Source organism: Dipodomys ordii, unplaced genomic scaffold (assembly GCF_000151885.1).
Source record: "Dipodomys ordii isolate 6190 unplaced genomic scaffold, Dord_2.0 Scaffold13, whole genome shotgun sequence".
Taxonomy (NCBI): Eukaryota; Metazoa; Chordata; class Mammalia; order Rodentia; family Heteromyidae; genus Dipodomys; species Dipodomys ordii.
In genome coordinates this window covers 9017387-9032868 of record NW_012267229.1, presented here as the reverse complement: position 1 = coordinate 9032868, position 15482 = coordinate 9017387, and the positions used below count along the sequence as shown (strand labels likewise).

General features: G+C 42.4%; 1 protein-coding gene across 1 annotated transcript in view; it reads left to right on the top strand.

Moving 5' to 3' along the window:
- The window catches only part of LOC105981447 (chromosome unknown open reading frame, human C20orf196), a 125106-nt gene that overhangs the window by 52451 nt on the left and 57173 nt on the right, over positions 1-15482 (top strand). The window contains exon 4 of the mRNA XM_013010637.1: positions 2731-2906. Coding sequence (XP_012866091.1) covers positions 2731-2906 — 176 coding nt within the window. The remainder of the gene's footprint in view (positions 1-2730; positions 2907-15482) is intronic.

Here is a 15482-nt window from a genome sequence, read left to right as displayed (position 1 = left end):
CATATCCTTGAGATCTTTCAAGTTCTGTTTGAACAGCTGCCCCATGTTCCTTAATTTGGAGTACTACATCCTCCTAAATCTATTTCTGTCTTCTCTAACTCAGCTCATAATACAACCAAGTCACCAAACCTCTCTCTCCTCACTGACACTAAGCAGTGCTTTAACTGTCTTCTCTAATTATAAAATAATATTCTCCTTTTAGTTCTTAAATATTTTCTTTTTTTTTCCTTTTGGCAGTTTGAATTCAGGACCGCATGCTTTCCAGGCAAGTGATCTACTACATGAACCATACTCATAAGCCTTTTTTGGCTTTATTTTTTCAGGTAGGATTTTGAATATTTTGCCAGGAACCTCAGATTACAATGCACCTATTTTTCTCTCCTGAGTTGTTGGGAATCACAGATGCAAGCCATCAACCCAGCTGATTGGTTGTGAAGAGGTTTTAATTTCTCCCTTATTCTTGACCCACAGGGCCTTGGACGAAGTCACATGTTCTTTCTCCTGCAGCATGACAGGTTTATGCATTCTGTAGACTTGCCTGCCATAGAACTCAGGAGGCTTCAAACCTGCCAGTGTCTTGTGCTATCTGTCCACCAGATTTGCAGGTAGTACCATGTAGTACCTCTGCATGGTGGCACTCATGACGCCTGATACTGGCTATATAAAGTGTATTAATGAGCAGCGTGTCCAGGCTCTCCCTCGGCCCATTGTTACTCCACACAGATGATGGGGCTGGATGTACTGCAGTTTTCTGGTTGAGTATGCAGTGCCCCACTGGTAGCTATAGGCCCAGGACGGGTAGGGAATACCTAGTTTTAAACAAATACTCAATCGTTGAACCCAGCAAGCCACTTTTGGGGCATCCAGAGTCAAGCAGCCCTCAGCTAGGGGGTGTTTCTATCTAGGTTACTAGCAGCAGTGAGGTCTTGCTGTCCCTGCCAGACTGATGAAGGAGAGGGTGGGCTCCCCAGCCATCCAGCTAAGGCCACAGGATTTGGTCCTCCCTGGTTCCTTAGTTTGTTTCCTCCTTGGCTGAGCCTTGACTATCATTTTCTTTTATTTCTTTATTTTGTCAGTTGCGGGGCTTGAACTCAGGGCCTGGGCATTGCCTCTGAGCTCTTTTGCTCAACGCTAGCACTCTACTACTTTGAGCCGCAGCACCACTTCTGGTTTTCTGGTGGTTAACTGGAGGTAAAAGTCTCACTGAATTTTCTGCCTGGGCTGGCTTTGAACCTCCATACTCAGACCTGAGCCTCCTGAGTAGCTAAGATTACAGCCCTGAGCCACTGATATCGAGCGTTGATTGTTATTTTAAATTCCTAATACTTCATGATACTTGCATTAACATGCTGCTTGTAATGTGTTTGGTTCACCCCAAACTATGAGCTCCTTGAAAGGAATTGTCTAACCTTTGTATCTCCAGTACCTGGCACCAAGCCTGGTACATAACCTAATCAATGGGCTCATAGGCCAGAGGGGAAAATACAGGTCACCTGTAATCTCTCATCCCAGATAATCACTGACATTCATTTGGCACCTACCTTTCAGATTTTCTGCTTGTGGCTTTTTGTCTGTATTTTTCATATATACATGTGTTTGTTGTTGTTGTTGTTTTTGGTTCTGGGGCTTAGACTCAGGGTCTGGGCTCTGTCCTTGAGCCTCTGCTTTGTGCTAGCACTCTACCACTTGAGCCACAGCACCACTTCCGGCTTTTTCTGAGTAGTGTATTGGAGATAAGAGTCTCATGGCCTTGGGGCTAGGAATGTGGCTCAGTGGTAGAGTGCTTGACTTGCATGCATGAGGCCCAGGCCCACAACTGGCAAAAAAAAAAAAAAAAAAAAAGTTTCATGGCCTTTCTTGCCCAGTGTAGCTTAGAATCCTGATCCTCAGATCTCAGCCTCTTGAGTAGTTAGGATTACTGGTATGCGCCACCAGCACCCAGCACTGTACTGTATTTTATAAAATCAGACTCAAACTCTACCTAACAACTTTTTTTTTTTTTTTTTGGGGTCCGGTCGTGGGGCCTGAACTCTGGGCCTGAGTGCTGTCCCTCAGCTCTTCAGCTCAAGGCTAGCGCTCTACCACTTGAGCCACAGCGCCACTTCTGGCTTTTTTCTTTTTGTTTATGTGGTGCTGAGGAATCGAACCCAGGGCCTCATGCATGCAAGGCAAGTGCTCTACCACTGAGCCACCTTCCCAGCCCCTTAACAACTTTTTTTACATTGAATATTATGTACATTTTCCCTTCTCAGCACATATTCTTGAGCCCTTGAATTATAGATCTATATAGTTTTTCCCTGGGGAAGTGCTCTGTGATTAAACCTTTCCCGTTTTTAGACATGCAGCCTACTTTTCAGCTGCAATTACTAATGGTTTCTTTCAGTTGAAAGTTTCTTATGGTGAAGGAAATAGGGTAGTTGAGCAGGGTCACACATGCTGGTAATCCTAGCAGTCAGGAAGGCAGAGGCAGGAAGATCATGAATTTGAGGTCAGCCTGGACTACATAGTGAACACTTACTTTACAGACAAACATGGTGATAAATACTCTCTCTCAAATAGAAAACATGGTGTTAAATACTGGGTCTAAAGTAAAGTCAAGGGCAACCAGTGATTACAGAGCAAAAGAAAATTTTCTGGTTTTCTATTTGATCTTTAAGGTTCTTCAGTGAAGAACTCATGAAGGCCCCTGCTTCATTGTGCTTATTGTATTGGACTTTTTTTCCCCCATAGCCAGACTATGGAAGCCACTCCAGGCAGCCAGTCAGGGGAGAGCTGTGCACTGGACCTACCATCGGCTTGCGACCTAAGAGATTATATGCTACAGAGACCCAGCCAGGAGGCCAACAATGAGGCACTTAGTTCTGTGGAAGTCCATTCTTTTCCTTACTCTTCTGATGTGGATCCAGGTAAGAAGCAGAGTTAGAAGTAAACTGATGTTAAAACAACAGCAACTAGCAGATAAACAGGTGTGTTCATTTCTCCCACTCCCAATAGCAGATCTCAAAGGAATCATTTATTGTCTTATGTAGTAAAACATCTTAACCCAGGCAAAGCAATAGAGGGAGACTTCAAAGGATAGCCTCTCTGGTGGAATTACAGGAGGAGCCCTTTCCTGGAGGTCTTTTTGTAATCTTGGGTTCCTTTCTGATTGATCTCCATCCAGATGCATTCAGAGGCTGGAGAATACTTGGAAAGAGTAGGATTGTGTTTTGTTCTTTTAAAACTTCAGAAAATAGAAATGTGAACCAGTTAGGTGTTATGGGTAATAATAATAATAATAATAATAGAGACCTTACTATTACCAAAAAAGTCTGGATTTAAATAACTTTTCTACGGGATTTTTTTAGCCAAATCACCAAAAGTCTATTATTATTTGTATTTAATGATAATTCCCCAGTTCAGGCAGGTAGTCACCATGTCTAGTTGTAAAGCACATCTTATTCCCATTTATTATCCAATCAGTGTGTTACTTGCCAGCTGTGGGACTTGGAACATGTTTCTGAACCCCGCTGAGTTTCTGAATCATCTACAAAATGCCAGTTGAAATATTTGTCCCATAAGTGTTAGGTTTAACTTAGGGAACGATGTACTTAAGGTATTTGCCATATATTGATGCTCCAACTTTGTTTTTATTAAGTGGAAGCCAGTATGGTAGCACATACCTATAATCATAGCTCCTTGAGAGTCTGAGACAGGAAGGGTCCAAGGCAAGCCCAGGCAAAATGTTTGTAAGATACCATTTCCACCAACAAAAGTTTATGTGAGCTGGACACTGGTGGCTCACACTTGTAATCCTAGCTACTCAGGAGACTCAGATCTAAGGATCATGGTCCAAAGCCAGCCAGGGAAGGAAAGTCCTTGAGACTCTTATCTCCAGTTAACCAGCAAAAAAACCAGCCAGAAGTAGAGGTGTGGCTCAAATGGTAGAAGGTTGGTTTTGAGCAAAAAGGTCAGGGACAACGCCCAGGCTCTGAGTTCATTATCTAGGACCAGCACTCACAAAAAAGTTGTATGTGGTAGCACGTACCTACGTAAGAACTATAAGTAGGAGGATCTACATTCTATCAAGTGGGGATTAGGACTTTAACATACAAGCTTGAAGGTTAGTGGAGGGGAGACAGGCACTAACATTTAGCCCACAGCACATACTAACCACCTTCCTTTTTAAGTCCCTGCTCTGCCTGCTCAAATGTACCCTTCCATCTATCACAAATCACTTTTCTAGGATGCTTACTCTCCCACCTCCCTGAATAACTGTATCTTGTCTTTTCATTGCAAACTACATTGCCTCCTCTTTTAGCCTCTCAGCTGATGATCTGGTCTGTTTGATTAAGACAGCAGAAATTGGTATGAGTACAGTGGATCATGCCTGTAATCTTAGCTACTTGGAAGGTGGAAATTGGAAGAAGCATAGGTTGAGGCCAGTAAAAAGTTAGTGCGATTCCCATCTTAACCAATAAAAATGGAGGTAGGGAGGGGGAGGGGTCAGTGGTAATTCCAGCTTCACGGGAAGCATAAATAAGAGGACCATAATCCAGTTTAGTCCCAGGCAAAAAATGTGAGACATTGGAAAAGAAGGAGTTGGGGTTTGGGGCTAAAATGGTAAAGCCCCTGCCTAGTAAGTAAGATCTAACTCAAACCTTAATACTGAAAATATAAATAAGTGAATGAATAAAGAAAAATAAGAAAAAAAGAAAGCAGAAGCAATCAGAAGAGAATCTACATGCTTGTATTTCACACCCACAAACTTCCTTCCTCTATTTCCACGTCCCATGTCTGCCTTCCTCCTTGTCCTCATGTCTATCCTTGTCTTTTCCATCCCCTTACACATCACTCCCTCTCCTCCCCCTCCCCCGTCCCCCCCCCACTGATCATTTCCATGAGCATGCAGATACTCTCTAATATCTTCCATCTTAAAAAAGAATATGCAAGGCTTGACCCCAAATCTTAGTTACATAGATCTCTGTAGACTCTCAAAAGATGTCATTCCTTAGTTGTCAGTTCCTCCTAAATCCCACTAGTTCAGCTTCTATCCCCATTACTCTATAGAGATAGCTTTAGTCAAGGCCACTTTAAAGTCCAGTGGCCACATCTCAGGCTTTGTCCTCTATCTGCATTACACATTTACACAATAGCCTTTTTCTTTCTTAAGCCTACTATCATAAATGTACAGTCTGTTATACCTACAGGTAAGCCAGAGAGAGAAAACTCAGAAATCCAGGCAAGTAGCAGGTATATGCAGGTAGTTGGTCCTATTTTCAAGGTTGGAGTTGGCAATCATAGTCTGAACCTCTGAGAAAAACTGGCCTTGGTTTTAGGAGGCAGCAGGGACCACTGCAAAAGCCAGGTGGCAAGAATGTGGACCCACGCTTAAACTTAACTTTTGTAAAGGATTTCCTATTTCACTTCCCAGCTGCCTCTAGCTGTGGCTTGGCTCTATTTTGTTCTTCTCAACCAGATTTCTTTGTAAAGGGGTTGCCTTCAATCATCCGGTGCCCCGCCCCCTCTCTAGATTGAACCCAGGGTCTTATGGGTTATACTCCCATCCTACTTCTTCTTCCTACTTCATCACATGCTGTTCCTCTTTTCTCAGGCATACAACTTCCTTCCCCCTCTCTAGGACTAAGCCCTCTCTTGCTCAGGTGCCAGTGATCTTCTGGGAGCACCAAACCTAGTGGATAGTTCCCTGCCCTTATCTGTGTATCCAGTTGCCTGGTACACTCTTTTTTTATTTATTTTTTTATGCCAGTCCTGGAGCTTAAACTCAGGGCCTAGGCACTGTCCTAAGCTTTTGTGATCAAGGCTAGTCTACCATTTTAACTTTCAGCATCTCTGGTAGCTAATTGTCTCGCGGACTTTCTTGCTTGGGCTGGTTTTGAACTGTCATCCTCAGATCTCAGCGTCCTGAATAGCTAGGATTACAGACATGAGACTGGCACCTGGTACTAGTGCATTCTTTATGCCTGGGGGGAGGATATTACTGGTAAGAGGGTTGAATCTTAAGAGCACGTTCCAAAACAAACCCAATAGGTTGATAAGAAAAATCTAAAAAGCCTTGATCATTTCTATCTGGTACACAAAGGCAGATACAGGTAGGCTATAATGTGTTTTAATAAACACGTCTCTGTCCTAAAATTACAGGGCAGCCACCTCTCCTGAAGGACTGGTAGAGTAAACAACACGTCAGGACAGCCAGGGATGGGATTATGAAACTCCTCCTCTCTGCCCTTCCTGGTGAGATAAAGCAGAAGAGGTCTTCCTGGGACACCATTTCCATCACATTCCTCTGTTTATATCCTCTGAGATATTTTCATATACTTCTTTCCCACCAGCTGCAGTCAAAGCTCCTCTGCCTAATTCCCAGGATTCTCAGAAATCTGGTGGCTAGGGTTTGTTCAAACTATTTAACAACCGAATAGCAGCACTGTAGTATTTTAACTGGCAAGGCTGCTCAGGTGCATGGCAGCTGAACATATGCCTTTTTAACTACTCATTAACACAGGTTTGCTACTCCTGATGTTAGACTGAGCCAACCCCTAAGCCTTGGCTGCCTTTCCCCCATCTGTGGAATGTGCTTCCTCCTCCTGATCAACTCCAGTCCATTCCTCAGGCCCTTGATTTGAATCCATCAATCAGTCCCTGGTCCATACTTGTTGATGGATTTGACCTGTGAAATTCTTTTTTCCCTTTCATTTGCTTCTGGGGTCAAGGGAAGCATGGATAGATAAAATGGAAGAGCCATGTTAAGCCATAAAGGATCTTAGTTAAGCTTCTCAAAAGCAAGGTCATAGCTTTCCTGGGTGTTGCTCAGTGTATGCCACTGTAGCAGGAGAAACTCCACGTAGGCCTCCTGTTCCTCTTCTGGACTGTAGAACATTTGTTCCTGGAGAGTACCCAAGGTGAATTCTAGGACAAAGAGTTTCTCTGAAGTTGTTTAGACATTGCAATACGGATACAGGAAATCTCAGCCCTTTCCTTAAACTTGAAATTCTGCCTGAGAACAGTGTTGAGGAAATGAGTTGAATGTATACAGCATATTTGAATGTTAAACACAATAAGTCTTTGATGATTAAAGGCCCTAGCCGGCAGTTTTAAAGTAAATAGTGGTTCAATGCTTTCTTATTTTTCTGTGGGAATCTGTTAATATCCCACTTTTCAAAGGCCATTTATAACTTGCATATTTGGGCATTACATGTAGGGAATTTAATATTTGAGGAAAAGTATGTTTGTCTTTTTCCTCTGTATAATTCATATGGTACCTCTTTGTAGTTCCATAAAACTTGCTCCTCAACAGCAGCTCCAAGTGGGCCTTTATTCATGACCCGACTCTCCATGTCTCCTTAATGTGAGAGAAAACAACTTGATTAATGTCCAGCCCTTATTACTCCTACTACCATCTTTTCATAAGACATGATGAAGCTGGGGCCGGTAATTCTAGCTACTCAAGAGGCTGAGATCTAAGGATTGCAGATTGAAGCCAGCTCTGGCAGAACAGTCCCTGTGAGACTTCTGTCTCCAATAAACTACTCAGGAAAGCCGGAAGTAGTGATGTGGCTCTAGTGGTAGAATGCTAGCCTTGAGCACAGAGAGATCAGGGACAGCACCCATGCCCTGAGTTTAAGCCCTAGTACTGGCAAAACAGAAAAAACAGACAAAAACCCCCATAATGATACACAATTAAGAGAAGATGGAAAGGTTGAACATTTGTCATTTCTTGTATGTTACCACCTCCAAGAATAAATACCATCATGATATCCATGTTTCCTAACCAAGCCATAGAAAGCTTGGTTATATATTAATATGTTTCCCAAGGCATGCTGGAAGACTGAAACTCAAATCTGGGTCAGGCTGACTTCAAAGCCAGGACTTTAAAGAAATTCAGACACCACAAATGATTAAGTGCCATGTAGGAAGCACTAATCCTTCAGTGTCAACATTGAAGGCTTAATATTTAATACTGCTAGCTTCTTTAAGCTAACTCTGAATATGGACAAATAAAGATCAGCACTTTCTCAGGGGCAACTCTGTCTCTTGCTCATGGAGCTTAATGTTGTGAGCTTTCAACCTCTGTCTTACATTGTGGAAGACATTCAAACTGCAGACTAATGGAGAGAAGGCATTGCCTTCTCAGTTTAGTTTTTTACCAGGTAGAATAAATCACTTACTATGGTAAAACTTAGGGAAGAAACAGCGAGGAACTCAGATGTTGACTCTGTTTACTATAATGAATGAAACCCTTTTTCTACCTAGAATAAATTTTTTCACATGGCTTCTTATTCTTGGCTCTTTGCCCTTTTTCTTTGTCTGCTGTATGACTACTCTTTTGTTTCCTGGTAGTACTAGTTAATTTTTGAGTATGTGGGAATGGGAACAGTCCCAGGGCTGTGCATTCTAGACAAACACTCTCCTGCTGAGCAACACTCCTAAGCCTTTCCCTGAAGTTTTTGATATGTAGATGCTGACATGCTTGAAGTTATAAAATCCATCTTATGGGATCATAAAACTGTCAATACCTGACACTTTTGTTCATTGGCTGGCTCTCTACCAACTGAACCATACCTCCCACTTCTGGAAACTTTTTTTTGTTGGTTGTGGGGCTTGAATTCTGGGCCTGGGAGCTGTCCCTTAGCTCTTCAGCTCAAGGCTAGCGCTCTACCACTTGAGCCACAGCGCCACTTCTGGTTTTCTGATGGTTAATTGAAGATAAGAATCTCACAGACTTTCCTAGCCCGGGTTGGCATTGAACCGAGATCCTTAGATCTCAGCCTCCTGATTAGCTAGAATTACAGGCATGAGCCACCCTTGTCTGGCTTTCTGGAAACTTTTTTTTTTTTGGGGTCCGGTTGTGGGGCCTGAACTCTGGACCTGGGTGCTGTCCCTCAGCTCTTCAGCTCAAGGCTAGCGCTCTACCACGTGAGCCACAGCGCCACTTCCGGCTTTTTTCTTTTTGCTTATGTGGTGCTGAGGAATCGAACCCAGGGCCTCAGGCATGCAAGGCAAGCGCTCTACCACTGAGCCACCTTCCCAGCCCCTTTCTGGAAACTTTTAAGAGTAAATGCTTTTTTCCTTTTTTTTTTAGTTTGAATTTAGGACCCCATACTCACTAGGCTGGTTCAGTACTGCCAAGCCATGCTGAGCCATGCCTCCAGGCCTGTTTTTCACTGGTTATTTTTAGGATATGGTCTTGCTTCCTGCCTATGCACACCTGAGCCCACGATCTACCTACTTTTAGGTTTTCCATTGTCACTGGGATCACAGGCATGAACTATCATCTCCAACTTTCCTTCCTTGGAGTCAGTCTTGTGGACATTTCTACTTAGGCTGTTCTGGACCCTTGATCATCTAATCTCAGCCTTCCATATAGCTTGGGATGACATGTGCCAGCCACTCTGGCCAGTTATGGGTTGAGAAGATCTTGCAGACTTTTCTGTTCAGGCCTCAAATCATGATCTTCCCATTTTCAGCCTTCCAGATAGCTAGGATTACTGGGCTTGGCTTGGCAAATTCTTACTTAGATTGTTCTCTGAAAATTCTATTTATTCGTGTGTGTGTGTGTGTGTGTGTGTGTGTGTGTTTGTCTGCTGATAGTGGGTCTTGAACCCAGGACATAGGCACTGTCCCTTAATTTTTATGCTCGGGGCTAGTCCTCTATCACTTGAGCTACAGCTGTAATTCTGGCTTTTGCTGGTTTGTGGAAGATGAGAGTCACGTAGACTTTACTGCCCAAGTCTCCTAAGTAGCTAGAATTACAGGCATGAGCCACGACCCATGCCTGACTTTCATTACCATTTCTAATCACACAGTGCTGTAGTGCTTCTGATATTGACTTGTAGAGCACTGCATGGTTCTACTGTCCTCTAGTGGCCAATGGATATAGTCCTGAGCCTCTCAGAGTAAAAGAACTTAAAGGTACAAATGTGTTTCCCTCTTGAAATACTAGAGATGGATCCCTGGGCTTCTTAACAGTCTACTACTGAGCTACACCAAGCTTTTCTGGTTTTTCAGGAGTTCTTTTCTCAGTGGGATAAAATGACAAGTTTTTTGAAAATTGTTATCTGCAACAGAACTCTAAGAAGCTGGACAAAGTATGGTGATACCTGTAATCCTAAGTACTTGAGAGGGAGAAAAGAGAGAATTGCTGTGTGAGGCCATCTTGGGTAAATATTAATGAGACCTTATATCAAACAAACAAAACAAAAAGCAAAATAAAACAAAAACCAGGAGACTAGTCATGAATGCAATCCTTAGAACCATGCCAAAATAAAAATGACCAGGAAACAACATCCACCCCAGAAATATCTTAAGGTCACTGCTATTAGGTATATTTACTGTATATATGTTATATAATTCAAGGAGACTTTATCCTACTTGGTTGGTTACAAGCTAACATATACACATAAATAGTGAGGCTTGATTTTTCTTTGAACATTTACTAAGTAAAAAATTGTACTTTTCTTTTCTTTTTATTTTTTTCAAAGATAAGACCAAAGGGCTGGGAGCACAGCTAAATGGTCCATTGATTTCATAGCAAGTACAAGGCTTGAGTTTAATCCCCATCCCTGAAAAACAGTTTAGAGATAAGAACAAAGAATTTAAAATTTCTTTAAAAAAATAAAATTAGGATAACATGAAAGGACAGTTATAAGACTTAGAAAAACTTTCTGGTCTAGGTGTGGTGGCACAGCTTATAACCCTGTCCCTCAGGAGGCTGAGGCAGGAGCATTACAGATTTGGTTTGGTTTGGTTTGGTTTGGTTAGTCGTGGGGTTTGAACTGTGGGCCTGGGGCTGTCCCTGAGCTCTTCAACTCAAGGCTACCCCTCTACCACTTGAGCCACAGCACCACTTCTGGTTTTCTGGTGTTTTATTGAAGATAAGAATCTCACAGAGTTTCCTGACTGGGTTGGCTCTGAACTGCGATCCTCAGATTTCAACCTTGAGTAGCTAGGATTAGAGGCGTGAGCCACCGGCACCCAGCTGAGCATTACAATTTTTTTTTAGGGTTTTAAAATTTTATTTATTTATTATTTTTTTTAATTGTGAAAATACTGTACAGAGGGGTTACAATTACATGGGCAAGATAATGAGTACATTTCTTTTTCTTTTTTTTCTTTTTTTTGGGGGGGGGGGTCTGGTCATGGGGCCTGGGCGCTGTCCCTCAGCTCTTCAGCTCAAGGCTAGTGCTCTACCACTTGAGCCACAGCGCCACTTCCGGCTTTTTCTTTTTGCTTATGTGGTGCTGAGGAATCGAACCCAGGGCCTCAGGCATGCAAGGCAAGCGCTCTACCACTGAGCCACCTTCCCAGCCCATGAGTACATTTCTTATGTGGTGCTGAGGAATCGAACCCAGGGCCTCAGGCATGCAAGGCAAGGCTCTACCACTGAGCCACCTTCCCAGCCCATGAGTACATTTCTTATGTGGTGCTGAGGAATCGAACCCAGGGCCTTAGGCATGAAAGGCAAGCACTCTACCACTGAGCACCTTCCCAGCCCCTATGAGTACATTTCTTATCAAGCATTGTAGCCTCCTCCTTTGTTTCCCCTTCCCATCCCTTCCCATCCTCCCCCCGCCCCCCCACCCAATCCTCCCCGCACCCCCCCCACACACACCAAAGTTGTAAAATTCATTTTCAACATAACGACTTGTACATCTCATTGTTGCAATGGGTCCACCTGTATTACAATTTTGAGGCAAGTTTGGGCTACTTAGTGAGTTCCAGATAAGAAAGGGCTATATAGCAAGAATTATACAAACAAGCAAAATCAAAACAAAATCTTTTGAGACTTCTAGTCCCCTTCTAGTCTCTGAGTTATCTTGTACAAATCTACACCCTGGAAATGCAAGAGAACCAAAGGAGATGTTGGGAGAAGATGAACTGGTTTGGTTCCCCAGGACTAAAGCACAGCATAGCATCAGGGGGGTCATACATTCTCTTACCCAACTGAAGGTCACTCAGATCCAGTGCATCCTGACCTGCAACTTGGCAACAAGAAGGTGGTCCATGTAGACTCATTTCTCCACAGGACAGACTAATTGTCCATTCAACATTACTAGGAAGGCCTAGCACCTAGCAGTTAGGAAGAGGTGAGGGGAAGCCTTTTCAATTGGGCTGGCAACTTTCTCTGCTAAGTGATACCCAGGTGATCAGGAAGTGTCTGAAAGCAGATTGAGGTAACAGAACAATTGAAGTGGCTTGGGAACCTTTTTGTCTTTTGGCCCTTCCCCACCTATACACATCAAGATATCTCACTGTGCCTTTGACTTGTATTTTTCTGATGAACTAGTGATGCTGAACATCTTTTCATATGCTTGTTGACCATTCATATATAATCTTTGGAGAAATGACTATTGCAGTCTTTTGCCCTCTTTAAAAAGATGTTCTAGTTATCAACCTATGATCAGATATATTGTCTGCAATTTTTTTTTCCTTTCTGTAGGTTGCCTAAATGTGTTTAAGTTTCAGGTTTAAGATAAATCCATTTATCTGCTTTTGGTTTTGTTGCCTGTGCAACATCCAAGAAATGATCACCAAATCCAATGTCATGAAATGTCTAGACATTGTTTTCTTCTAGAAGTTTTACAGTTTTGGTGCTTATGTTTAGGTCTTCAATGTATTTTTAGTTAATTTTTATAGATGATACAAGATAAGGGTCCAACTTCATTCTTTGCATGTGGATATTCAAAACTATTGGTAAAGAGATCTTCTTTTCCCCATAGAGATCTTGGCTTTTTTTTGGGGGGGGGCCTGAACTCTGGGCCTGGGCACTGTCCCTCAGCTCTTCAGCTCAAGGCTAGCACTCTACCACTTGAGTCACAGCCCACTTCTGGCTTTTTTCTTTTTGCTTATGTGGTGCTGGGGAATCAAACCCATGGCCTCATGCATGCAAGGCAAGCACTCTACCACTGAGCCACCTTGCCAGTCCATCTTGGCTTTCTTGTTAAAGATCATTTGACCATAAATATAAAATGAGAGGTTGTTTCTGTTTTTCTTGACTACATTGTTATTTATGATAGTCTCACACTGTTTTGGTTACTATAGCTATGTTTTGAAATCAGGAAGTGTAAGTTCTCTTTGTTCTTCTTTTTCAAAATCATTTTGACTACTCATGGTCTGTGTTATTTTGTTGTTGTTGTTTTGTTTTGTTTTGTTTGTGGTGCTGGGGTTCATCAGAGGGCCTCCAACATCCTAAGTAAGCACTCTACCACTGAGCTACACCTCTAGCATATAACCATCCTATGATAGCAGTACGTTGGTCCCTTATGGTGTGCATAATACTCCAGAGTATAAATATATTCTCCCACTATTAATGGCCATTAGTTTGTCTCCAAGTTTGGGCGGTTAAACATAAATATTCCACAGTCTATTGATGTATAGAGATTTTATTAGGCTTTCATAAGGTCAGTTTTATTAATCAATGCTTTTTCTTTGGTTTAATTTTTAGAAAATAATTTTCCTCTTCCAATGTTACATAAGTAGTGACTGCCTAGAAATTTTGAACTTTAGTAACTTACTTTGTGTGTGTGTGTGTGTGTGTGCGCGTGCGTACGCACACACGCACACGCGAGGGGGGGAAGAGGGGGAGAGAGGGAGGGAGGGGGAGAGAGAGAGTGGGAGGGAGAGAGAGGGAGAGAGAAAGAGAGGAAGAGAGAGAGCCTGAGGGGGGGGAGGGAGAGGAAGGGTGGGGGAGAGAAAGAGAGAGTACATGCACATGTGTATGCCAGTCCTGGTGTTTGAATTCAGGGCTTGGCCTCTATTCCTGAACTTTTTGCTCAAGGCTAGTGCTCAGCTCCACTTCTAGCTTCTTGGTGTTTAATTAACTGAAGATAAGAATTTATATTATAGACTTTAGCCTCCTGAGTAGCTAGGATTACAGGTGTGAGCCACCAACCAGTCTTGTCTACCTGCCTGTTTTCCTTCCTTCCTGCCTGCCTTCCTACCTTCCTTCCTTCCTTCCTGCCTGCCTGCCTGCCTGCCTTCTCTTTCTTCTTCTCTCTCTCCTCCCTTTTTCCTCCTCTCTGTCATCTTCTACCCTTCCCTTCCCTCCCCTCCCCTCCTGGGGTCTCTTCTTCTGACAGGTTTTCATATGTAGCCTACCTAGGCTATTCTTGAGCTTTCAGTTCTCCTTTCTGAGTGCTATGATTCTAGGCATATGTCACACTGTACTTGAAAACAAATTTTAAAAAATAGGTCTGTGTGAGTGACTCAGGCCTATAATGCAGCCATTGTTGGCCATTACAATTATTAATGTTACTAGTATGCTACTGGTAAGAAGTTATAATAGTTATAACAATTATGATTTAGGGCCACATCTTTATATTTTTCCTTTTTTCTCATCTGAGAACTACCCTAAGATTTCCTACTACTTTGTATCTATTTGTGAACCTGTTCTTAAATTTGACCTTGAGCTACTTTGTAAAGATGAAAAGATCATTAATTTTTGTGGTCAGGTCTATGGCTAATTTGGATTTGTGGTTTTCAAAGAATGAGCTGATTGAAATGTGTTATCCTTTCACTTGTGCCTCATGAATATAGATTGTTTTTTATATTTTATTTTTAAAATAACTAATTAATTAGTTAATATTCTAGGCCAGTAGTGAGGCTTGAACTAAGGGGATTGGCACTGTCCTTCAGCTTTTTATTCAAGCCTGATGTTCTACCACTTGAGCTACAGCTCTACTTCCAATAAATTGTGTGTGTGTGCGTGTGCGTGTGCGTGTGTGTGTGTTGGTAAAAGGGCTTAAAAGCAGGACCTGGGCACTGTCCCTTAGCTTTTACACTCAAGGCTGGTACTCTACCACTTGAACTAAAGCTCTACTTCTTGAAAATCTTGCTATGCTAGTAAACTAGATTGTGAAAATTTTGTGCTGCATAGCATTCTTTTGTATGGTTTGGTCATAATGTATTTCATGTAAATCCTTTTGATAAATGTTTAAGTTCCATGTACTTTTTAATAATCTTGCAGTAGTTCTCATATATATTTTCTGGTACATTTGATAAATAGGTATTCTCATTAGTGGGGTTGAACTTGAGTGCTATTTTGCCATATTTTTATTTTTATTTTTTTGGTTGGTTGTAGGGCTTGAGTCTGGGAGCTGTCCCTTAGATCTTCAGCTTAAGGCTAGTGGCTCTACCACTTGAGCCACAGCACCACTTCCAGTTTTCTGGTTAATTGGAGATGAAAGTCTCATGGGCTTTCCTTGCCTGGATTGGCTTTGAACTGTGATCCTCAGATCTCAGCCTCCTGAGTAGCTAGGATTACAGGTGTGAGCCACCGGTATCCAGCTCTATTTTGCTATATATATATATATATATATATATATATATATATACTTTTTTTTTTTCCTTTGGGTCCGGTCCTGGGGCCTGAACTCTGGGCCTGAGCGCTGTCCCTCAGCAATTCAGCTCAAGGCTAGTGCTCTACCACTTGAGCCACAGCGCCACTTCCGGCTTTTTTCTTTTTGCTTATGTGGTGCTGAGGAATT